Source organism: Camelus bactrianus, chromosome 36 (genome assembly GCF_048773025.1).
Source record: "Camelus bactrianus isolate YW-2024 breed Bactrian camel chromosome 36, ASM4877302v1, whole genome shotgun sequence".
In the NCBI taxonomy this organism is placed as follows: domain Eukaryota; kingdom Metazoa; phylum Chordata; class Mammalia; order Artiodactyla; family Camelidae; genus Camelus; species Camelus bactrianus.
In genome coordinates this window covers 11,350,911-11,377,187 of record NC_133574.1, presented here as the reverse complement: position 1 = coordinate 11,377,187, position 26,277 = coordinate 11,350,911, and the positions used below count along the sequence as shown (strand labels likewise).

General features: G+C 37.6%; 1 protein-coding gene across 2 annotated transcripts; it reads right to left on the bottom strand.

Moving 5' to 3' along the window:
• Positions 1-849: 849 nt before the first annotated feature.
• Positions 850-22,225, bottom strand: LOC141576147 (guanylate-binding protein 6-like). 2 transcript variants are annotated; one of them, XM_074358625.1, is made up of 7 exons: positions 22,088-22,225; positions 8,759-10,838; positions 7,726-8,006; positions 6,816-7,028; positions 5,722-5,820; positions 5,187-5,380; positions 850-4,212 (listed from the first exon to the last, which is right to left on the bottom strand). In XM_074358625.1, the coding sequence occupies exons 2-5, from the start codon at positions 8,877-8,879 to the stop codon at positions 5,725-5,727; spliced, it is 711 nt and encodes a 236-aa protein (XP_074214726.1). In that variant the 5' UTR covers positions 8,880-10,838; positions 22,088-22,225; the 3' UTR covers positions 850-4,212; positions 5,187-5,380; positions 5,722-5,724. The 2 variants fall into 2 exon arrangements, with proteins under 2 accessions (XP_074214726.1, XP_074214727.1); XM_074358626.1 differs by lacking the exon at positions 22,088-22,225 and having other exon boundaries at positions 8,759-10,953.
• Between the last annotated feature and the right edge of the window lie 4,052 nt (positions 22,226-26,277).

Below are 26,277 nucleotides of genomic sequence, written 5' to 3'. Positions count from 1 at the left end.
GGCAGAGAGAGATTGGGGCCTTAGACCAAATATATCAGGGGAGGAATTCATTACTCATGTTTTATCAGGGACTGTTTCCTGGGCTAAGAGTGAGCACCATATTCAATGCAGCCTGGGACCACTGTCCACAGAACAGTGGTTAAGGAATAAGATCACATTATCTGAAGTAAAAGGAATTCCATCCAAATAACACTGTTGAGTGGCACAACCACACTTCAATGGAAAAAGAGACACAAGGAAGAATATTCCAGAGTTGTCATATCAGTCCTAGTACAGTCATAGAAACAGAATCCACTTTAGTTTGTTTAAACATAATAATTTGTACAGGTGATAAAGGAATAGAGATCAAAAAACACAAAATTCTTCACCAAAGCCTTTACTTTTTGGCCTATAGGTAATAAGAGGGATATTTATTACCCTTTGAAATAATAAACAAATGTCACATTTATTCATACGTCCAAACATTAATCTATTTATTCATTGTTTCAATCACCATGCACTCTAGGTTTTACCTTACTTTAAAGTTAACATATTTGGTCCTTAGGGCTCTATAATACACAATTATATCTCCAGGCAAGATGCACTAGGTTGAAACCAAACTTTAAAAATGACTATTTGGTTGCAACTTAGATTCTTGATCACTACACATAAAATATTTATATATATACACACACACATACACATACATACACATACACATATCTATATACACACACACATCTATATACACACACATATATATATATACATGTATATAATTACAATATTTATTTCTGCCTAAATAACATTATGTAAGTCCCATACACAGTGTAAGCTGCATTAGGAAAAGATCTTTGCTTTTCTCTCTTTACATAATCCAGAACAATGGCAGGGATGACATAAGAATTTAACAAACAATGTAAATAATTAGAACCTAGCATTCCTTAATGAGGATTAGAATAGATGTGTGAATAAATTGTTAACTACTTTTTAAAGCCTTTTTATTTTTCTAAGTGACCATTGTCAGTTTTATTATTTTTTATTGAAAGAAAATAGAAACAGTATTTCAAAGAGATATCTGCACTCAAGTTTATTGCAGCATTAACCACAGTAGCCAAGAAATGAAAGCAACATAAATGTCAACACATGAATGGATACAAAAGATGTGGCACATATACATATACACAAGGGAATATTATTCAGTCACAAGGAAGGTGGATATCCTGCCATTTGCAACATCAATGAACCTTGAGCACATTATGCTAAGTGAGATAGGTCAGAGAAAGACAAGTAGAGTGTGATATCACTTGTATGTCGAATCTAAAAGAGACAAGGCTTCTCTTTGCTCTTCAATGCAGGGTGTGTCTAGTCCAAGGGATTAGAACATCTGCTTAAGTCAAGCTCTCAGTGGGAACAGATATACAGATATTTCTGTAGAATCGTTTAATTTTGCATTAAACCCCATGATTCATTGTTCACATATTCATTACTATATGGTTTCTTCTTTAAAAGGCAAAGACATTCATTCTTCCTTCTGAACACTTGAAGCCATGACTAGACGGAGTCATTTAAATTCTCCAGTGGAGATGAGTTAACATCCTCGCAGAGATACTGAGACTGTGGTGAATAAGGTCACAGAGGGGGAAACTGTACCAAAAGAGTTTCTTCTGCTCCTCTGGTCCTTAAGTCAAATTAGAGACCTTAATCTAATATCTAAAATCCAAACAATCTATTATCTCAGAGGTTTGGTGTGATTATGGAATTCTGGCAATTGAAAACAATCACACATGTGTCAGCTTTTTGTTTTTACAGAAGTTTCTTACTAAGTACCCTCTGTGCCTAAACATACACTATGAAGATGTAAAGAAAATACATATATATATATATAAAATGGTGTCTGTCTTCAGACGAACTATACTTTTATTTGAAAAAAATAGTAGACCAAGTTAGTTGCACCTTGGCCAAGACTGTGTTCATACCAGGATGTCATGTACCTCTAACAGGGAGACTGTGATGTCTTTTCAGGATCTGAGCATCACTCCTAGCTTGGATCCTGATTCTGAGAGTCCTTGAAGTGTTTGGGCATTCTCATTTCCCAGCATATGGATCCAAGTATATTTCCAGAGGTCCCCTAGGAGAGGAACTGTGAAAATCATTATCATTTATCCTCATCCCAGAGTTGCAAGGTCCTCTCTCCTGGGATCCTGCCCTCCCCTCCAGGTGATAGTTCCATCATCTGAAATTGTTTTAGACCAAGGCTACGGATTATAACCTTTTATCAATGTTACCTCTCAGCTTCCTATAAATATCCTTGATTCCAATGGTTTACTCCCCATTCTTTTTTTCTCTACAGACACCTTGTTTTATTTGCCATCTTCAGAATTTCCTCTGGTCAGGTCTGCTGGCTGCCACTCCAACCAAATTATAGACTGAATGTTTGAATGTGTTCTCCAAAATCCATTTGAGGAAACCCCAAATACCAATGTCCCAATGTGCTTGGAAATGGGGTTTGGGAGGGATTAGATAATGAGTGTGGGGCCTTCATGAATCTAATTAGTGCCTGTATAACAAAGAATCATGAGATTCATTCTCTCTGTCTCTCTCTCTCTCTCTCTCTCTCTCTCTCTTCACCATGCTAGGACACAGTAAGAACCTTGTCATCTGTAAAGCTGTAAGAGGACCCTTACCAAGAAAATAACAATGCTGGCACAGTTCTTTTGGACTTACAGCCTCCAGGACTGGGAGAAATAAATGTTTGTTTTGTAAGCCACACAGTCTATGGTAATTTGTTATAGCAGCCTGAGCTAAGACAAACCACGATGCTCATTACTCTTATTGTATGTACTTGAATTCTGATGTTTAAATGCCAACACCTGGCCTCTGTGTGTCTGGGTTTTTCATTCCCCATTACTATCAAGGCATCCATTTCTGCAGTGGTGCATCACCCCTTCTGTACTTGCCAACAGCAGAGATGTCATCACTGAACTTAAGGATGATGGGAATTCCTCTCACCAGTGACTATTCTTAGTGTTTAGTAATTTGTTTCTAAACACTGTAAAAGTGTAATTGAAACCTATGAAATAAAGGTTACTGTTGTTGAGATTTCAAGGGGTAACAGGAAATTTCATACCTTATTTTTGAAGCAAATATAAGGGATTAAAAACCAAGGCCAAAGCAAAAACAAGATTAGGATGCAAACGTTATTTTCTAGTATTCTGATCTTAGTCTTATACCCCTCATTAAGCAGGCTAATGTCATTTCTGGAAGCAATGAGCAATTCCATTTATTCACATTCCATTTACTATTTTAATTATTAGTATTGTAGTTTGTTTTCTTTGTTATTCGAGAAATAACACAAGCTAACTTTGCAAAATTGAAAATATAGAGTATATAATGAAAAGCATGTGTCCTTTCCATCCCTGATGCCAAGCTGTCTTCTCCAGGAAGAACCAATGATACCAATTTCTAATGAATCTTCCAGAAATGTACTATACATACATGTTTATGAGAGCCCAAAATAATTGCCTTTTTTTTTTTATGGTGAACACATTTTACAAACTGTTTTGTGCCTCATTTTTTCACTCTACATTCTATCTTCCAGATTGTTCTATATTTATACAAATAGAGCTCCACTATCTATTTACTAGCAACATAGAATTCTAGTATAAATACATGCAAAATATATATTACCAAATTACATAAATGAGCATTAAGTGGTTTCCAATCTTTTGCCATTAGAAGTGAAGCCTCAGTGAAACTCTTGTATATATGTACATACACATATATATGATTTTGCACACATATATATTTCCTAAAACTGAACACACTATATCAAAGTGTCCATGCATTTATTCTATCTAATGTGGGCCAGGCATCAGTATTCTCTAGAAATCACTTTTTATATTTAAAGCATTGCTGGATGAAAGTGAAAAGCATGCATATCAGAAATAGGCCAGAGAACATACATGTATATTATATTATTTATCTGATTTCTTTACAAGGAGAGCTACTTCTTTTTAAATACTGAGCTCACTACTTTCATAACATTACCAAGAATATTAGCTGGGGCAGGCAATAACGAAGCGATTCTTTTGCCAAGGTTGTCCAAGGCTTGTGCAAGCAAGGAACTATCATCATTTTATTATCAACAATTCTCTCTCCCAAATGATTTTTCTCTGTACTCAACTCCTCACATTTCTTTCTAAATCCTTCAGTACACAGATCTTCTTGGACCTAAAAAAAAAAAAAATGAGGAAGGAAGTAAAACTTTTTAAATCCCCCATTTTTTCAAGGATTACATTTTGTCAAACTTTGAAACTTTGTCAGACTATCTTTGTTTTATTCCTAATATTGTTCTCTCTTAATCATGAAAGGAGACTCTTGTAACAAGGAATATTTCCTGGTTTGGACCAAAATATTAAGAAGAAGTGTAGTTTACAGCCTTAATAATATTCATATACCTTAGGGTTTTGCCAGGAGACTAAGCCTGGCATGAGGACAAATGTAATATTTTCCAGTCAAAAAATGCAAATGAGAGGTAGCCTTGGTCTGACTGCACTAATTCTCAGTCCCACTCAGGATGACACTGTCACCCATATTATAGAAATCTGTTATAAACACATGGCCCCTAAATTATAGAAATCTCTTATAAATCATGTTCAGATGAACAATGAGAGAAATCCCTCCAAGCCACATGATAGCTTGGGGATCTGTCCACACCTGGAGGCAATGCAGCAAGTTTAAAATCTATCATTTCTATGTGTTTTTAAGTCTGGACATTTCTGGTAGTCTTATGTCAGAACAGATCTACCTCAGGGCCTTGGGCTGAGCAGGTCTCCTGGTAAAAGGTAGTGACCTTGGTAGAGCGTACTAGTTGTTGTTCATATTAAACACACATAATTGGAATATCTGTTCAATGAAGCCCTGTGAGGTCATTTTAAAATTCTCTAAATGGCTATTCAACCCTATTTATATTCTCTGAGGGCTTGGATTAGAGGGGGGAATACTCATCCTGAACTCTCCAAAGTCTACTTACAGAGCCAAATTTAAAGGTTTTGGAAGGATTCAAAGACTTCAGGGTTTTAATAAATCACAAGCAGTAGATGCACTTCTGATCTCTGCATGACCATGCTGTAACCTTCACCCATCCCTTCCTGGGGTACCAGGGCAAATCTATCAAGCTCTACTACTGCCACAGCCTGATTCACCTTCAGGTGATGCTCCAATATCTTGTTTGGCTCTCTCAGCAGGTTTTCTCTTTCTCTCACCGTCTTCTCCATTATCTGAACTATGTGTTTCTGGAGACTTCTCTTCTGAGCCTCCACCTGCTGCTGCTGCTCCTGCAGTTTCTGTTTCAGCAGCTCCTGTTCCTTCTCAGCTGTCTCTTTCCAGGTCCACTCTTCTGCCCCAGGAAGGTATTAGAGAGGGAAAAATAGGCAAGGATTGACCTCCACCCTCCTGAGCTCAGAGGCCAAACCAAATTAAAGAGAGAGGTAGGAAATCTCTGAAGTCCTCCCCCAAAACCCCATGTCCACACCATTGAGAACACACTTCAGAATGTGAGAGAAAGGGCTCTGCCTGTCTGGGGTCCAACCACAGTTCCCTTTGCTGTTTCCAGATGCAGCATGGTTGTTCCACAGGAAGGAAGGAAGCTCCGGTATTGGGAAGGTTTTGCTCTCACAACTGTCAGAGGGCACTGCAAGAACATACACATCCCACTGTGAGCCCAGCCCTACCCTGTACCTGCTATGGGCTTCTCCCCATCAGTGAGGGCTTTATCTGCCTGCAGGATTTCTCTAGTGCCATCTGGGACTGCAGAAACCTCTGGAGGAACTCATTTGCCTGAGGAACCAAGGAGGAGCACAGAAATTAGATTTCCAATAGGGAAATTAGTGATGCAAAGACAACTAAGTCCATGTAACTTTTGCTTCAATTTTAAAGTTCCACAGTGGTTCCTTACAATGAGTCCAAGCTCCTTAGAGTGACCTGTCTCTCTCCAGTCTCTTGCCCAGTGCTACTTCCTTCTCCCCACTCTAGAATCCAGCCAGTCAGAATCATGTTCAGTTCTACAAACCCCAAATCTCTGGTGCTTTTACATATCTGCTTTACCAGTGTGAAATAGTGCCTCTAAATTGTGCTGCTGTTCTCCTCTGCCACTAGCTGGTTATAACTTTAGACAACTTATTTTAACCTGCCTATGCTTCTCATTTGAGATCTTTAAAATGTTGATAATGTAGATGCTTCTTAATGCTATTTGAAAGATTAAGTTAAAGAGTCTAGGGAAAGAGCTTAACATTTTGGCTATAGGAAACAACAGTTCAATATATATTAGTTGCATTATTATTGTTTTATTATTATTATTATTATTATTTATTATTATTATTATTATTATTGTTATTATTATTATTATTATTATTATTATTATTATTATTATTATTATTATTATATTATATTTGTTTCTAACACCTAAGTAGCTCTTTCCAGAGTGTTATAGCTTGCCTATGTAGTTGACTTCCTGTCTCACTTGTGATCATCCTTGTGTACAAAGACTGACTTGTAAATTATCAGTGCTCAACACGTCAAATATGTTGTTGAGTAAAAAAAAATGAATAATTTCTGTTCTGTCTCTTGTGGATTTAAGAAATCTGTACTCATGGTTGGGAGTTGACATTTGTACTACCTTCAGGAATAAATAGCATGCAGTGAACCTTAAAAGCCACAGCTGTTTTGAATGGCCCCATACACTCTCTTTATGCATGCATGGAGCTGCACTCTCAGATTTTCAGGAGACCCCTTTGAGTATTCTGTAGGTTCCCCATGTTTCCCTTATTCCTCACCTTCACTCCTTTCATGGGCACTTGGTGATATTCCTTTTCAATAATTTCCTTTGCTTTCCTGTAGAGTTCATGACCTCCAGGAACAGAGAAAGTTCCTGCTGAGATACTTTTTATTAGTGCCTTTGAAAGTTGATCAAGTTTAGTCTGGCAATATTTGATTGATGTCTCTTCATTCTGCATCAAGAAATCATCTTTCTTATTCTTTATGATTTCCTAGAGGGAAGAAAGATAGAGGGCTGTCACCAGAAGCAAGGAACAGAGGAAGTAAATTTCCAAAGGATCTGGTAGAAGAATTGGTCTAACTGTGTTCCTCATGAGAAAAGTATTCTGTTGGAGGACATGTAATAAAACAGCAGTCACAAGATTTGATTTATTCACAGCTCTGAAAACTCTGGAAGACCATGGGGAAGTTCCCTAACCTCCTTTAGGTATTTCATCTGAGCTGTTGGAGTTGCATTACCTAATCTCTCTGGTTCCTTGAAGCTGCCACATTCAGTGATTCTGTCTTCAATGATAGATACAACAAGGAGCAACCTAAGCTGAAAGTGGCCTGAGATATGGATCTGAAAAGAGAAATTTTTGTTCCCAGCCATAGAAGTGTGTTCACAGAAAAGAAGCCAGCTAAAGAATGTCTTGGGTGTTCTGGACAGGCTTGGAATCCACAGAAGTATTTATTTCAAGAGGATATCTATACTGATTTTTCATTGAAGGTCAAAGGGAGTTCCAGATAAACTGCCTGAGTTCTGGCAGTCAAAAAAGAAGGAAATGTAGTCCTTTGAAACTCTGTCCCTCATGAGAACATGGACTACTTTATCCTTGAGTGAGAGATGAGCCGTGGGACCGGTAACAACACTTCTAGGCTTCATTCTTCAAGGGGAGGCGACATAAAGTAAATACTAAGACAGATTACCACAAGGTTCCTCTGGAACTCCTGCTTGTCTTCCTTGAAGGAGTGCTCCATGAAGACTGCAGGGGCTTCCCTCTCACAGGCAGCATGCACCTCCAGCAGCTCCTGCAGCATGTCTGTGGGGAAGCTCACTCGCTGGGCTATCTGCTCGCTGTAGTGGTTGTCTGCCTTCTGAATGGCAGCTGAGTTCTCCAACTGGGCCAGAGTTGTCACTGCGTTCTCCAAGCGAGGTACTGCTCCACTATTGATAGTATCCAGGTAGGTCACAACCAGAGTCCTCAGCCCTGAAGAAGCCAGGAAATTTAGGGGCTAAATATCAAGTTATCAATCAATGGCTCCAGGATTCTGAGACTATGCTTCTAGGGTCATATACACATGCACACACACAAACACACACACGCACCCCTACCTCCTTCTACTATTATCACCTTCATTTTCCTACTGACTCTTCATTTTTATGGTTTTCCAGGCCACAGGACTAAAAAAGTTAATATCTACTTCTATCTAACATACTAGGGGCTACCTGGAAAATACAGTTTCTCATTTTAAAAATTGAAAGCAATACAGATTACATAGATAGACAGATGAGGCAAAGTGTACTATGTTTAATTTATTCCTAATTCTGAGGCTTTGAATGGATTTTCAGAGATTTATGGGCTAATATTTATTTTTGGACCACTCTAAATTCTCAAATTATCTTTTGAATTCTCCTTGTGAAGAACACTTATTGTATAGGACTTTCTTTGAAAACATGCAGTATTCTGTTTTTACACCAAGAGAGTGATTATATTCTAAGTGGAGGATGTTTTCAGATAAGTGGGAGTCACCGATATCATTGACAAAAGTTGAAATTTGGGGAAGGAATTTGTAAATCCCCCAAAGTGAGATAATTATAAAGTATACAGATTTCTTCATGGAGTATAAAAGTCTGTAAAATCAGAATTCTTTATAGAATCAAACAAAAATACTAGAAAGCACATTATATAAAATAGTCAACACATAGCAGTCCCCATGGAAATGGGAAAAAGAGACTCACCTTTCCCAGTGACCATGATTCCTTCTGTGAGGGTCTTGGTCCTTGCTTCAGTGAAGATGTAAGAACAGAAATTTTTTGTTTGCTCCTGGAATTTAGGATCCAGTTGGTCTTCAGATGCCATCCCAATATTGGCTAGAATTTTTTTCCTATGTTGGCCAGTCAAAGACAAAACACTTCCATCTTGGAAATAAATGCCTGATGCAGTCTCTGGGTAGATTGGATGTTTGGGCTTTGGGATTCTTCCCTGAGGGACAGAAAAACAGGGATTAGAGTGTGTAGAGTCTTGAGGCGAGGGGGTTACAGGTGTTCATGGCAGGGATTTGTGTGTCTTTGCCATTTCTACACATAGAACTGTTTTAACATAGACATTCAATACTTCTTTGCACATCAGACTTATACCAATGATATAACTGCAGAGAAATTTAGGGAGACATCTGACCCAGTAAAGGAAACCTATGGCTGGTCTCTCCAGACATGCACATAGTAGAGTGGTTGTCTATGATGTGTTTGCTTAACTAGCAGCTAAAAGGATGAAAGGTCACATGATACATTCTGCTCAACTCAACCTCATGTAGGACTTGAGCTGTGGAACCAAAAAGGAGAGCTACAAACAAGGGATCATGGACAGTAATTGGAATATTAGGAATGACATCCTCATTATTTAAGAAAAACTGTTTTGATGCTAAAAATAATTGATGCAGTGTTATGTATTTATTAGTAAAAACCTCTGAAGTATAAATGTACCTGAAACATAATTTTAAGGTATCACCTCTAATCTATAAACTCTTTGAGGTAAATGTTTATATCTGGTCCTCTCCTGCCAGCCAATTTCTTAATAGCTGTTTTGAGAAATCATAAATAGAAACATGAAAGGAAGAATGACTAAATTGGGATTGATATTTCTCTCAAGGTTTCAATAGACACACATCCTTGGAAATGTAACCCATGAAAATAATTTTTTACCTTGTAATTAATTCATGGGTAAACATGTGGGAATTAGGAGAAAGCTATGATGTGGAAGGTAAAATGAATATTCTAATAATTGTCAGTATTATTGAAAAGGCATAGATTGTAAAGACAGTCACTTCTTCAGGTTTATTTAGAACATACAGTCATTTTGTAGATGATATAATTATACAGGATTAGAAAGTTTTATAACCCTCTTTGAAAAGAATAATACGTGAAATCTATATTTTGTTCATTAGGTAAGCTTTTCACTGCAGTTTCATGTCTAACAATTAGCTGATTAGTTGTTTTCTTCAACAGAGAAAAATTGATGGAACAGGAAACACAGTGTCCAGTCTTTAGAATGTTTCATCACACATGTAAATCTGGATGCTAAATTTAAAGATGTATAAAAAACAAATTGGTTTTGAGTAATTTCACTTTACACTTTACTTTTCTTGAGTAAACTTCAACTGTAGCCCCTAGATCTTTGCAATCCACTTTCCAGCCACCATTTCCACAGACTTTGATTTAGTCTCAAATACAAATGCAATCACAGAGATGAGGGATATTGTTTAGTAGATCCCACACTCTATTGGACCGTACACTGCCCAGGCCATACTCTGATACCTGGAATCAGCCTCAGGGCATTCTCCAAGTACTCATCTTCTGTGATAGGCTGACCACATAACTGCAGCTCCAGGGTGAAATCCCATACAGTCCAGATAAAGTCTGGAAAGAAATTCACAAATTCTGTGGAATCTTCTACTCTATCAGGTGTTTGAGAGGACTTTGCCCTGATGTTTTGCAAGCTCTGTCGCATAACTAACATTTGGTTAGGGAAAAGAAACTCACTACCAACAATTCCCACATTTCTCTAGTATAAAAATATTATAAACACACTCTTTTGCCATGGGTCCCCTCTGTTCCACCCAAGAAACTAAATGACAGGAAGGGAGAGACTGACTCTATCCTCATCCCCATGAATTCAGTGAAACATGGTGGTTCAGGACCTGGAAGGATACTGCAGATGCTCCAGGGCCTGGTGGTTGATGGTGCTCATGCTGTTCTAGACAAAGCTACTGCAGAGAACCACAGCCAGGGCAAAGATCCATGAATCCTTCTTAGACTCATCCTAGAAAGCACATTAGAACAAGAGAGTTAGAAGTTTACCCCTACATTAGAAATTCATCTGTACACTTCTTCAATCATGGTTTCATTTATTATTTCAGCTAACATACTCACCATGCAAAGAAATTGAAGACAGATGTAAATGCAGATATCAACTTTGACAATTACAGAGACATTTCTTGTGTTTGTAAATTTTTCATATATAAAAGGATTCTAGTGTTCACAGTGCTTTATTTTTCCTCAATTGGATAAAGTAAAATAACATATACAGAAAAACTAATACAGTACCTGTTGTGTAATTAGGAATTCAGTGATGAGTGTGGGCACTTATTCATTCTGCATATATTTATTAATCAGAGTCCATATAAAATATACCATAGTTGGCATAACTGGGTATTTAAATTATATGCAATCAATAAATACTTGCAGGAAGCTACTAAATATCCCCCACTGTTCTTAGATTTTAAAAAAGCAATGCTAAAAATGAAAATTTTCTTTCAACATGATAATTTCAAAGCAGTGGACAAACATCCATAACAGTAAGTGCAACAAAGATAGAAGTATCTGTAAAAGGCTTACTCTCAGTAATGTATATAAGCAGTGAAACCTATAGCTATAACACTAAACTAAAATTTAGAAGTCTATCAAGGAAGAACAGGGCTATGAAATTTGGAGAAAGAATATGTGATCTGAAAGCTTCCTCAATATCTTGAGCTGAATATTAAAGAACTGGCAAATGTGGAACTGAAGAAATGAAGGTGATCCCATAGACAGGAAAACCCAGAGAAACAAAATTAGAGATGGGAGAAGACAGGGGTCTTGTAGTTAGAACAGAGTCATTTGAGGGCAGAGGGCAAGTGGAGAAGTTAAGGTGAGTTTCATGCAGCCTAATCAAGGGCCCTAAAGCCCAGGCTAAGTTGTATAAATCATAGCATTGTCTAAATGATGGCATAAACTGGAAATAGTTTTTATTTTATTATAAATGGCATGTAAAGTTGCTCCCAGTGTAAATGCAAAAACTGTGGTTTATGTTGAGAAAATTCTAAATGGGAGTTTGGGGGATAAGAGTCTATTCATTACTTTCTTTCCCCAAAACCCAGTTTTTAAAAATAATCAATTAGGATAAGAAGAAGTAGCAGTTAGGACAAGCAATTATTTCAACAGCAAGATTATATCATTGTTTGATATATGGCTTTAAAAGTAAGCAGACTTTCTAACTCCTGTTGAGAAAAAAGACAGAGCTATAAAAATGTAGGTACTATTTCCAAATAAATCTCAAAATGGTGAAAGGAGGGATAGTTCATTTCACCCATTAGCAGAAAGCTAAAACACCAAAAATCCATTTTAAAATGTTTCTTGTAGGACAAAAACTTACTTTTATAGAACTTGCACATTCAGAGGTGTCTCACAGATTTCCAGAACACTCTGTGAGTAGTTGATGAACTTCATCATAGAAAATGTAAACCCGTCTCTTAAATCCAACCCTCAAATACACTCTTCACCTTGTAGCTAAGAAGGTGAATCAGAAATTTTTCCTCACTCACAGATTGATACTTCTCTTTCTTAGTTATGCTTAACTGTAAGTTCTCAAAACCAGTCAGGTGCTGCCTGGATTGCCTTTCAAAACTGAAGGACTTATTACCCCAGCTGTTGGGAGTGCTGGTGGAAGACAGTCTTCAGGTGTCAGCCCTCTTAATTAGAAAGGCTTCTGGAGCAGCTCTTCAAAAATGTATCAGCACCCCTGTCCCAAACTCAGGATAACTCAAAAAAGCCAATCCAGCCATGGAGCTCCCATGAATTTCCCAGAAATTGGGGATTGCAATGCAATGTAATTTATTCTTCTCTCCAGCCTGCTTCTTTCCCAATTACATGGTATTAAATCTGACTGCAGATAATGTCTTGTCAATTGAACTAAAGACACTTTTAGGGCAGGACATTTACTTTGGTCACTGATATCTACAATTCTAAGTCCAAAGGCCTGGAACTCAGCCATTCAATAATGACTTACTAAATGTAATTAAGTCATCCACACAGTGCCAAGAAATAAAAGAATTTATCTAAGACACTATGATAACTTACCTAGAAGTGAGATTCAAACAAAACATAGTTTGCCTTATTTACTAAAATTGATTTCTAGATTTTACAGATAAAAGCAGTAAAATTTCTAGGACCATGGAGAGATAAGGGGAAAATCCAGAATAAAAAGGATTTAATTGTGAATTTCTGCTTTACCATTCACACATCCCCCAGGCTCTAATTGTGCAGAAGGACCACCAGAGTACGATTGGGCTTGCGTGGGTGAGGCACACACCACATCCAGATGCCCTTGGTTTCAGACTGCACTGTAGAGCCTAGAGGAAAGCCTGTGAGGAGAGGGGAGAAAGCAGCATTCAGTTAGAGCAGATAATCTAAACAACCAAGGGGATACAGAGTCAGATCTATTGGAATGTCAGTATCCCAGCCTACAAGTTGGTGCTTTCTCCATTTCCTCAAGAATGTCCTACTTTGTGTGTCATCTGTTTCAAGGAGGAACGAACATTAATTGTGATAAAGATACCAAGCAAGGGCTCAACATAGAGGCAAAGGGGAATCCATGAATCAGACAAAATGGAAGTCACTGATAACCATAACAAGAGTATCTTGAAAGAATGGTGAGGTTCAAAGCCAGAGAGAAATGGACTGAAGACAGACATGGGAAGAGAAAAAGGTGGGAAAAAAAATCAAGATTATATTTTTTGTCAGACAAATTTTTCAAAAGTGGGGAGAGGTGTTAGCCACAGTAGTATATGACATACAGGAAATATTTTTAAGATTATAGACATTTGAACACATTTATATGTTGATGAGTATAGTCCATAAAAAAGCAAAATGTGTTTCAAGAGCGAGTAGACACAATTGCAAGAGTCCAGTGCTTAAGCATGTAAAATAAGGTAGGATTGTGAGAATTGGTAGGAGAAATTTTGCTTTACAGGAATAAAACATACAATATGATAATGAATTACAGTAAGACAGTGGTTTAGCAGTGAGAAATAGGAGTGGAAAGTTGATTTGTTAAGAGAAGTTTGGTTCTCCCTACACAAGATCAGGACAAAAATTAAGAAGCTGAGGTATTAGCTAGAATCAAGCAATTGGTCCTTGACCCTGTACAACACTCACCATGTTTCTGACCTGCAAGATGGTTCATCAAGTAGGATTTGCCTGTATGATACGGCCCTACAATGGCCACCACCAGCACTGGCAAAGAAATCTCACCAAGAATCTGCAGAAATTTTTGGTTCACTGAAAGCACATTGACACTTTCCTGCAGACAAATGGGGTCCATCATTTTGGGTCTGGATGCCATGGCAACCTGCCAACCTAGAAGAGCTTCTTAGTGGAAATCAGATTATAAAGTCATTCTCTAACTCAGACTTATACAAAGCATCTATCAACTTAGGATAAGGTAAGTAAGAGTTCTGTGCTTTCCATGAGACAAAATGTAACCTAGAATTAGCATACTGCAGAGGTTTTCCCCCATCATTCCCTCAAGTCTCTCATGATATTGGTAGTGAAATAATATAATATCACTCTCCAAACTGTTATTTCAAAATAATAATATAATTAAAGTTATTGTTATGATGCACTGAAGGCCTACAATATACCAAGCCCTTTGATAATAACTTACATATCCAGCTAAACTGATATTCACAAGAGACTGAAAGTTAGAAATTAACATAACTACTTTGGAAATGAGGTAAATGGTTCTCACAAAGGCTGAGTGAATGTCATTGAGAAAGGATTGAAAATCTACATACTTGAGCAAAATGACAGACTAGCAAATTCTAAGCTCTTGTTTCCCCAAGGAGATATAAACAACAACCAAAATACTAGCTAGAATAACCTTACAGTAGTTCCATAAAACAGTCAAAGGTCCAAAGCAACCAACCAAATACCAAATCAAGAAACAGCCTCATTCAAAATGGTAGGAAATTCTGTGGTTTTTCTGTTGCCCTCTGTCCCCATTGTGGTAAGGTCTTTAAGGAAGTGGCAAATCATTTCCCAATTCCCTCCCCTGATTCAGAGAGAGGGAATTTTATAATGTTCTAACCTGTCAGGGCTGCCTATTCAGGTCTCTGTTTCACCTCACATGAAACTCAGGGAAGGGTGGCAGAGGGGTAGGTGGTGGTAAAACTTGGATATCAGGTGGAAAGAAGCAGCAGGTATTTCTCAAGGAAAAATGTGGAGAGACAGCTCCACAGATGCCTAGAGCAAGAGGTTACCAGTGAATATATAAAATAGACTATCTAAGGCATCAATTGAGTTTCCAATTCCCTTTTTCAAAATAAACAGAGCAGAGCAGACTGCATTTACAATGTTCTGACATCTCATGGGCTGCCTGAAGGACTGTTATCTTTTCCCTTATTTGGATCTTAGGCAGGGAGAAGCAGTGGGCATTGCTTGGGAAAGCTGCAGGGAGAATGACCTGCAGACACCTATGACAAGATATTATGGGTGTGTGATATTGAGATGTATAATAAGAAACACAAATTTGATCATTGTCCTTATTCCTGGTATATAGCTCTTAAAACCCTATGTGATGAGAGAGATGAAATTATTTTTCTTGTAACTTTTGGTCTTTTGTCCTCAATTCCTAAAATAGCTCCAGACTGATAAAGATGAAAGGAGAGTCTTTTGATATTTATAACAAGCACCTTTCAACAACAACTGAGTTTATGTTAATGAGGTGATTTTGTAAAGCCCCTAGATCACTACAATGGAGTTGTTTGCTAGAGGAATCAATGTTATTAGAAAGTTGCAACATTTAGCCTAATGCTCCAACCACTGGGGAGCAGAGAAGAGATGAAAGTTGAGTTAATCACCAATGACCAATAGTTTAATCAACCATATCTATCTAAGAAGTCCTCCATTAAAAAATAAATAAAACCTAACTGAAATGGTTCAGAGAGTTTCTGGCTTGATGAATATGTGGATGTTGTTAGAAGGTGGCACATCCAAAGGGGTCATGGAAGCTCCACATGCTTTTCTTGATATCTTTCCCTTCGCATCTCCTATTTTGCTGTTTATAGGCTGTATCCTTTTTAAAAATAAACCAGTAATCTAGTAAGCAAACTATCCTTCCTGAGTTCTTAAGCCATCCTAGCAAATCATTGAACCTGGGGAAGAGATGGGTAACTCCAATGTACAGCCAGTTAGTCAGAAGCACAGGTGACAACCTGGATTTGTAATTGCATCTGAACTGAGGAGAAGTCTTGTGGGACTGAGCCCTAAATCTGTAGGGTATAAACTAACTCTTGGAAGTTAGTGTCAGAATTGCTTATTGTGAAAAAATGCTCACGTATGTGGTGACCAGAAATAAGTATAGAGAATAGAAAGTTGAGAAGAGAAACTGAATGTTTCTTTTTCTTTTCAGGGTGGAGACACACAATAGACAATCAAAAGTTCAAAGGAGGCATCCTTTGGGAAATTAATATACTTAAAAGGAGCACATATATGGGAAAACTGAAAAAGCAAAACACAGGCCCAGGGAAGATGCATGCTCAAAAAAGCCTAAAAAGACTTTAGAACTTCTCTTAAGTTTAATCCAAAGTTTCAAAATCAAGAGCCAGCTTAGGAAAAGACTTCCTTGTCAAAAGGCCAGTATGCAAAGAATGGGAAAGGTGACTGCTTTCATAAATGCTCAATTTTCAGGGGGTGGGAGGGTAATAACTCAGTAATAAAGCATGTACTTAACATGTCCAAAATCCTGGGTTAAGTACTGAGTACCTTCATTTAAAATAAATAAATAGATAAATAAATATACAATTTTTCAACAACAACAACAAAAATCACAAGGCATATAAAATAAATGAAAATATGGCCCTTCCAAAGGAAGAATATAAAGTGGTAAAAAAAAAAAAAAAAACCCTGAGGAAACATGTGCATTAGATGTTTTAGGCAAAGACTTTAAAATAACTTTTTAAAAATATGCTTAAAAAGCTAAAGGAAAACTCAGATAAATAACTAAAAAAATCAGAAAAACAATATATGAACAAAATTAGAAAATGAACAAGGAGATAAAAATAATTAAAAAAGGAACCAAACTGAAATTCTGAGGCTGGAAAATACAATGAATGAATTTCACATTTTCTACAGGGAATTAGCCTTGGGGGTAAAGCTCAGGGGAAGAGCATTTGAATACATATAAAGGGGATTAGACTTGCACAGGCAAAAAGACCCAGCAAACTTGAAGACAGGACATTTGAAATTATCAAGTCTCAGGAGCAGAAGGAAGAAATAATTTTTTTAAAGTGAATACAGCCTAACAAACTTATGGAATACTGTCATATAGACAGGTATATACATTATGAAAGTTCCTGAAGCAGAAGGGAGAGGCAGGGCAGAGAGATTATTTGAGGAAATAATGGCTAAAAAATTCCCAATGCAATGAAATATATAAATCTACAAATGCAAGATATTCAACAAACTCCAGTAGATTAAATAATCCGAGACCAATGCTGAGGCATATTATAATCAAACTGTCAAAAGACAAAGAGAGAATCTTGAAAGTGACAAAAAGCAGTAACTCATCACATCCAATAAGATTGTCAGTCAATTTATCAACAAAATATTTGGAGGCCAGAAGGCAGTGGAATGATATGTTTAAATTGCTAAAAACTGAGTGATGGGGTAGGGGGGAACCTACCAATCAAGAATACTGTTTCCAGAGGAGGGGGGTCAAGATGAGGGATAATAACTTCTCACAGAAAAGTGACTGAAAACTGGCAGAACTCCTATACAAACAAGATTTCAAGAGATATTTCCACATAATTAGGGAGGAGTAAAAACTTCAGGTTGGGACCTGTGCACCTAGGGAAGGACAAAGAGGAAAAGGAAGACTGTGCAAATAGACCCTAACCCTGAGGAGTGAGTAGGTCAATCCACAGACTTGGCATCCCAGTCCTGGTGTCCTGCACAGAGGAGACAAATCCCCTTGGCTACTTGGAGAAAGACTGAAACAGATAGAAAGGCTGGAGAAGCCTAGACTAGAAGGAGTGAATGGGTGCTGGTTTGCCACCAGACAGGTTGGAGACAGGTCAGCCTGAGCAACTACCACCTTACTGTACACCCCAGGAAGATTTTCTATTCAAATAACAACAAAAAGAGTACTGTTGTGGTTATATCTATATGAGATAAAAAAGTTATTTCAAGCACTGTTAAAAGAGACAAAGAAGGACATTATGTTAAAAGAGTCAAGTTTATCTAGAAGATAAACAATTCTAAATATGTATACCTGAACCTCAGAGTTCCAAAATATGTGAAATAAACATTGACAATATTGAGCAACAGATCACTTAACAATAATACAATAGTTTAATACCTTACTTGCAATAATAGGTAGAAAAAACAGAGTACTTGAATAACACTATAAATTAATTGAACCAAACAGACATATACAGAACACTCTCATCCAACAACAAGAGAAAACACGTTTTCCCAGATGGGCATGGAATATTTCCAAGGATAGACCCTATTTTAGGCCACAAAACAAGTCAACAAATTTTAAAAGGTTAAACTCATACAAAGTATCTTTTCTGAACCCAATGAAATGAAACTGGAAATTAATAGATGGAATAAAACTGCAAAGTCTACAAATATGTGAAAACTAAACAAAATACAATTAAGAATAAAAATAAACTACCTGAACATAATGAAGTCTATGTATGGAAAAACGCACAGGTAACATCATCCTCATAGGTAAACTACTGAAGACTTTTCCCACCCTCCTGCCTCCCCTTTTTGAGAAGGAGACTGCACACTTTAGGTCAATGTTCCCACACAGTTGCTCCTTCTTCCACTTGCCACTCTTCTTCTGTTTCAGGAGGATGTCCTGAATCTTGAGAGATTTAGGCCAAGGTACTTAGCTGAGAGTGGTCAGGATTTTTGCAACTTAATCCCATAAATGAAAATAAGAATGAAAATGCAAATACTGTTTTATATTATATAGAGAGACATATACATATATTTAGAGAGAGGAAGCAAATCTAGGAAAATGCCACCAGTGGGTAAATCTAGGTGAAAAGGATATGAGATTCCCTTGTAATTGTTTTCCAAGGCAAATTTGATTTTAAAAATTAAGTATTAAAAACTATTGTACCATGTTACTTCTGGCATATTTCTGATTGGCATTATATTAAAAGTTCCCTATAATATCTATGCATTTTTCATAATCAGACTATATAAACATGATATTATATTCAAATGTCTCAACTATTCAGTTCCATATTTATAGGTCAAGTATTCAAGATGCCTCAAATACTATCAAAAATATTTTTAAAAAATACCAGCTTTATCAGTTACTACTTGTGTGGCCTTAAACAAGAAGCCTCACCTAGATAAACCTAAGTTTTTAAGAATAATTATAGGGGTATTATAAAAAAATGGTAAGTCCAGTCTGGAGGATGTTTTGATAATAAAATCAGATAAGTCAAAGCTTATATATGAGCATAGAATGCAGCACAAAAAGGGATTTCAGTGCATGCTTACTGAATTAGATGGAGATTTATCCACAATAATTGCACTAAACAAATTGGGTTACATATTTGAACACAATCTGCAAACTTCAGGTTACTAAGAAACAAGGTCTATAATTTTTTTTTTTCAGAGCAAAGCAGCAAGAAAATTCAAACACTGCTCCTGTACCATCTCCTTTTTTCTGATTCTTCATTGTGGGAGAAAAGAATACAAAGGTAAAACAGGATCCTCTAACAGCTACATTATAATGACCAGAGTTGTCCAGTCCCCCTCTTTAAATGGAAAACTTAAAGGAAGCTGCAGGAAAATGTGAGAGAAACAACTTTATAAAAACCAGGTCTGCGGAATAGAATAGAAAGCCCAGAAATGAACCCACAGGCTTTTGGTCAACTAATCTTCGACAAAGGAGGCAAGAATATACAATGGAAAAATGATAGTCTATTCAGCAAATGATGTTGGGAAAACTGGACAGCAGCATGTAAATCAATGAAGCTAGAACATTCCCTTACACCATACACAAAAATAAACTCAAAATGGATCAAGTGTTTAAACATAACACAAGATACAATAAACCTCCTAGAAGAAAACATAGGTAAAACATTATCTGACATACAGCTCAAAAATGTTCTCCTAGGGCAGTCTACACAAGCAGTATAAATAAAAGCAAGAATAAACAAATAGGGCCTAACTAAGCTTACAAGCTTCTGCACAGCAAAGGAAACCATAAGTAAAACAAAACAAAAATATTAGGAATGGGAAAAAATTTTTGCAAATGATGAAACCAACAAAGGCTTGATCTCCAGAATATATAAGTAGCTCATACTACATAATAAGAAAAAACCAACAGCCCAATTCAAAAATGGGCAGAAGATCTAAACAAGCAATTCTCCAAGGAAGACATACAAATGATCAATAGGAAGAAGAAAAAATGCTCAATATCTCTAATTATCAGAGAAATGCAAATCAAAACTACAGTGAGGTATCACCTCACAACAACCAGAATGGCCATCATTCAAATGTCCACAAATGACAAATGCTGGAGAGGCTGTGGAGAAAAGAGTACCCTCTTACACTGCTGGTGGGAATGCAGTTAGGTGCAGCCACTGTGGAAAACAGTATGGAGATTCCTCAAAAGTCTAGGAATAGACATAACATATGACCCAGTGATCCCACTCCTGGGCATATATCAAGAAGGAACTCTACTTCAAAAAGACAGCTTCACCCCAATGTTCATAGCAGCACTATTTACAATAGCCAAGAGATGTCAAAAGCCTAAATGTCCATCAACAGATGACTTGATGAAGAAGAAGTGGTATATTTGTACAATGGAATACTATTCAGCCATAAAAACTGACAACATAACGCCATTTGCAGCAATATGGATGCTCCTGGGGAATGTCATTCTAAGTGAAGTAAGCCAGAAAGAGAAAGAAAAATACCATATGAGATCTCTCATATGTGGAATCTCAAAAAATTTTAAAATGAATATAAATACAAAACAGAAACTGACTCATAGACATAGAATACAAACTTGTGGTTGCCAAGGGGGCAGGGCGGGGGGAGAGACAGACTGGTTGTTCAAAACTTGTAGATACTGACTGGCATATGCAGAATAGATAAACAAGATTATACTGTATAGCACAGGGAAATATATACAAGATCTTGGGGTACCTCACAGTGAAATGTGTGACAATGAATGTATGTATGTTCATATATAATTGAAAAATTGTGCTTTACAGTGGAATTTGACACAATATTGTAAAATGACTACAACTCAATAAAAAATGTTTTAAAGAAACAGACCTGTGATTTCTTAGCTGTGAATAAGTCACATAATTTTTAACATCAAATTAACAAACTGCAGCTATTCAATCCTGTTCCAGGTTAGTTTTCAAAATGTGATCTACAGAAAAAAAAATCACCCAAAAGGATTGTTAAAACTAGGTTGTGTATGTATTAAACATGCTACAAATGATTCCAATGTTCTTATGAAAAATAAACCCACAAATGCGGGGTCGGGGGTTGGGGGACAGGGGAAGAGAGAGAATAAGAGGGAGGAAGAGGGAGCCAGAGAGACAGAAAGAGAAAGATAGTTTTGATGTGATCGTAATGTTTAAGTAATAAAGATCAGGAGTGAGGGGACTAAATTTATCTCTACATAGAGATTTACAGAGCTCTCACTGTGAGCTTTCTTAAATTGACTAATAGAAACATTAAAAAGAAACAATCTCTATAGATGACAGTTCCCTATAACCTCCTTGCCAGGGACTGTCTTATTCTCTGAATTCTAACGCCAGCCCACATAGCTTGACAGAGCAAGACAGGCAGGCCCCCAGGAGGACTCTCTCAAGGAGAAGCACATCGAGGGGGACACAGTGTGTCTGGCTGTCACTTTGCAGCTGCTACTGGTCCATACAGAGAAGCTCAGCTTCCTTTAAACTAAAGCCAGCCACAGACCCCTGCATGCCAGACAGCAGGCCACTTGCCCATCCTCAGGTGTCACTTTGAATCTGAAATCAATCTTGCTAACTACTACATACAGAATAGATAAGCAACAAAGTCCTATTGAACTATTTTCAACATCTTGTAATATATATATTACATATATATATTATATATATATATATATATATATCACTGTGTTGTACACAAGAAACTAACACAGCATTGTAAATCGACTCTATTTCAATAAAAACAGAAAAGAAATCAATTTTGCACTGCATGTAAAAGACAAGGACATACCTGCTCCACACACTGGGGATACGAGAACGGTTCTCAGTGCCTCTCACACCTTGCTCACTAGCTCCTCCTACCAGTCTGACTCTCCTTCATGAAAGCTAAAAAAGAGTGAGGAGGTTCATCTTTTCTTGGTCCATCTAGTATGATGGTAAAAAAACTGAAGCTGAAAGCAAAAGTAATTCATGCTGTTTTTCAGTTAGCAGAGTCATGCTAGATCCACTGATTACATTTCGAATATGGGTGTGTAGTTCATGGTGAGAGGAGATTAGAAAAAGCTATTTAATAGTCACATCTTAACACATGCCACCGCTTTCTGTGGGCTGCCCTGCACTGGAAGGCTTTCATAGCCCCCCTTCTTGATACATCTATCCCCCCGTGTAAAGTTGCTAAAGGCGGCTTAAGTTTCTTTAGCAAACAAGAAAAATAGAAAATCCATGGCACAAATGTAAGCAAGGCTGTATACAACAAGTATATTTCAAGCATTTTCCTCTTGGCGGGGATTCCTGGGTATTTTTGTTAGTAAGGGGCTTTTAACATTTTACACCTGTTCCTTAATATATATGTTTAGTTAAATGAAAATCTTTTATCATAATTAGAAAATAAAGATTAAAGATGAAAATGAACAACCCTTCATTGTATTATCTGGAGATGCTCACTATTGGCATTTTGCTCAGCATGCCTGTACTTCCCTAACACATGGGCCCTCTCCCTACATAGATACCACCTTTCCACAGGAATTTAGCCAATTGGACCAGTTCCAAAGGGATGTATTTGGCCAGATAAGAAAGTGACTGGGTGCACACATTTGTGAGAAAAAAATGGAGCAGCGTATAAGGGAAAGATGAGAAGTGCAGCAGGGAGATGTCCAAGGAAGCCAGACTGTGAGGGTATAGGTAGTACTCTTCCTTCCTCCTCTTCTCCACCTTCCTCAGCATTCTCTGTGTCTATGGGAACTTCTTCATAAAAGGCCAGATAGTAAATATTTTAGGCTTTTTGAGATATAGGGTCTCTGTCACAACTATTCAGTGAAAGCATCCCTGCAATAGGTAAACAAATGGGCATAACTATGTTCCAGTAAGACATTGTTTACAAAGTTGGACAATGGGAAGTCATCCTGGTTTAAGTAAATGTGGTGCTACGATATACCAGGGGTTGTCATCAGCTCATATATGTATCATTGTCTTACAAGCCACGTAAAATTGTCCAAGTCCAGTATCTCAGGCTGAGTGTCTGCTTCTGGTGTCATTTGGGTTAAACAGTGACTAACTAACCTCATTGTCTTGGAGCAGAGATGCAGAAAAGGAATCTGTGTACTGTCCATGTGTCTATGCATCATCCACATGGGTTCCTGCCTGGTCCCCAAGCCATGCATCCACACGTCTATGCCAGTAACTGTCTCACTCCCAAAAACATAGCACTGCCACTAGCTCCTAGATCAGCCAAAGAGAAATAAAACGTGATGGAATACACTCAGTGGTAGTGAGGAAGAGGCTGGTTTGGTGTGTGACATCTGCCCACGTCTGCAGGCCTCTGTGAGTGAGGGAGGAAGCCTGACATCTGGATACGTGTCAAGGTGACTGTAAACTCAATTTTGGAATGGGGAATAGGAAGACACCAAGCAGCTATCTGGGTATTTTTCAAATTCATCTGAGTGGATAAAATATCCACTCTGTTTCCAATTAGACTTTTCCACATGTGGTAGTTGCTTTTAGGGCCCCTACATTTCCAAAGAGCCCCAGAAGGCAAAAGAAGCCTAAAGCTGAGTGATTATAGAGAGTTTAAGGGCTAGAGTGGGAAGGGGAAATTCTGATAAGGGTGGATTGAGGGTTGAAGTATACAGTTATGGGAACATTTAAATAGACCTCAGGATAGAGTTCTATTAGATTTGAAGGGGAATATGGTAGTATCTCCAGTCTTGTAATAGCCAGTATCCTTTCCATTCGGCTTTTAAATAGCCAGAATGAAAGTGCTGCATGGGATAGAAGTAGGAACCAGGAGTACCTTATCTAATAATTCTTGAACTATTAGACAGCACCCATCAAATTTCTCTTGTGTTATGTTATATTGGGGGATCTTGGGGGGGTGAGCATGGACAGAACTACTTCTCCTTATCATAGCATTCTATTATGGGGTTCTCCACCTCATACATGCCCAATTTCAGTTAAATTCCTTGTCTAGAAAGAAGAGAAGTCCTGTCCACTAATTGACTTATGTCCACAGTAAGATTGGTACTAGGTTGAAGAGGACAGAGAAGCTTAAGGAAGTCTGGTAAAGCCATTAGAGGAAACAAAAGTGAATGAAATGAATAGGAGAGCTGTGAAAGAAGTCCTGCAGTATCACAATGAAGTATAATACCCCAATCCATGAAGTTATTGGAGTAGTTGTTCTAAGAGGAAAATTATGTTGACACAGAAGGGATCTTATAGATATACTGAGGGACTGGGAGGCAAAATATGACGGAAATTATCAAAACCCACCACTGGCAGTTTGGTGACTTTGAAGAAGGTGCCAGAAAAGGAAGCAGTGTTAAAAGTGAAATATGTCACTCCAAAATTAAAGAGAAATGTGGTAGGGTGCCCTTCAACTCATAAGGGTAACCTCACCCTGTGAATTTAGTGGGAACTGTGGTCAAAGAATGCTTGCTTCCTCAGAGCTAAGTTAGTATTCCTCCTGTGTGTTTTGGAGGCTTTTCTTTCTATTTGGAGTCTACACAGTCCAAAATCCAGTGAACTTTTTCTTTGTAATGCCAGCAAATTTTCTGTTCAATTGAAGCCCTTAATTTGGGGTCCTGTCTTTGTTCAGATTTTTGTAATTGTTTTAGTTGTAAAGCCACGTGATTTAATAGTGAATTTTCTATTTTTTGGAAACGTTACCCTCACAATGCTGAGCTGATGTCTGAAATTCAGGCATCTCAGCATTTTAACAGTAGACTTTTTTCTGTCATAAAGCTCAAGTCTTATATCATTCAGAAAGCTGCAGCTAGAGCAAAGGCTACTTTTCTAATTCAGTTCAAGCCTTGACTGATCTTTCCAAATAGTTTCTAATTGCTGGTGTTAATTTGCCACATTTCATCCTTCAGTTGTTTACAATTTTGAACACATGACCAAACGATTTTAACAAGATAAAACTTAGAATGGCTTCTAACCCTTTTTCTCTAACTCTTACTTTCTGATTGAACTCAGCAGTAATTTGAGACCCCTCCAGGTCTTCCAAGATAGTGGTCCATTTAGCTTTCTAAAACCAAAGAAAAGTATTACCACAAATAAGTGGATAAGTTGATATAAGTTGGGGGAATCTCAGAGAGTAAGCAGCCAAGGCTTCTTGACTTTTTGCATAGTTTCCCTCTTTCCTTTTGGGACTTGGGGAAATCATTCGCCATGCAATTTAATTGAAGACAAAGGTTTAAATGCTACTTTCTCAGTTTGTTTATGGTTGGGAGTAGGTCGCAGGAGTGGTTTGAGCATTGTCTACAGAAGGTGGAGATCCAACAGATTTATTCTCCACAGTAAGCTGAAAAGCAGGAGATCATTTTGAGGGGGGATCTAAAAGAGAGGGTGAAGAGGGAAGAATGGAGGCCCTGGAGGATAGGGCATACGGGATTGTGTTTGAGCAAGCAAACTCCTCTGCTGCCCTCTTGTGGATATGTGTGGCTGAGCAGCCAATCATCAGGCTCCCACTAAGGAGCAACTGGTAGGTTGCTTTCCTCCGTGGCAGTAACCAGGATGCTGAATCAGTCATAGCCACACTTCAGAAAGATTAAACAGGAAGGCGGAGGGTGGGAAGGGATAGACTGTGATTTCAAAATTGTACAATAGATAAACAAGATTATACTGTATAGCACAGGGAAATGTACACAAAATGTTATGGTAGCTCACAGAGAAAAAAATGTGACAATGAGTGTGTGTATGTCCATGTATGACTGAAAAATTGTGCTGAACACTGGAATTTGATACAACATTTTAAAATGATTATAAATCAATAAAAATGTTAAAAAAATAATTAATTGCTTTGTTTGTTTGTTTAGGCTCAGCTAGTCTTCTGTTGTTGGTAGCTTATGAGAAGTTTCCCCTATTTTCTGTCCTAGTCCCAAGGTTTAGAGTCAAGGAAGAAAGCAAAGCATTTCACAAATGTATGAAGCTGTTCCCTGCAAAGAGTGGACGCGTTTGGACAGGCAGTGTGCAGCTCCTGGTTTG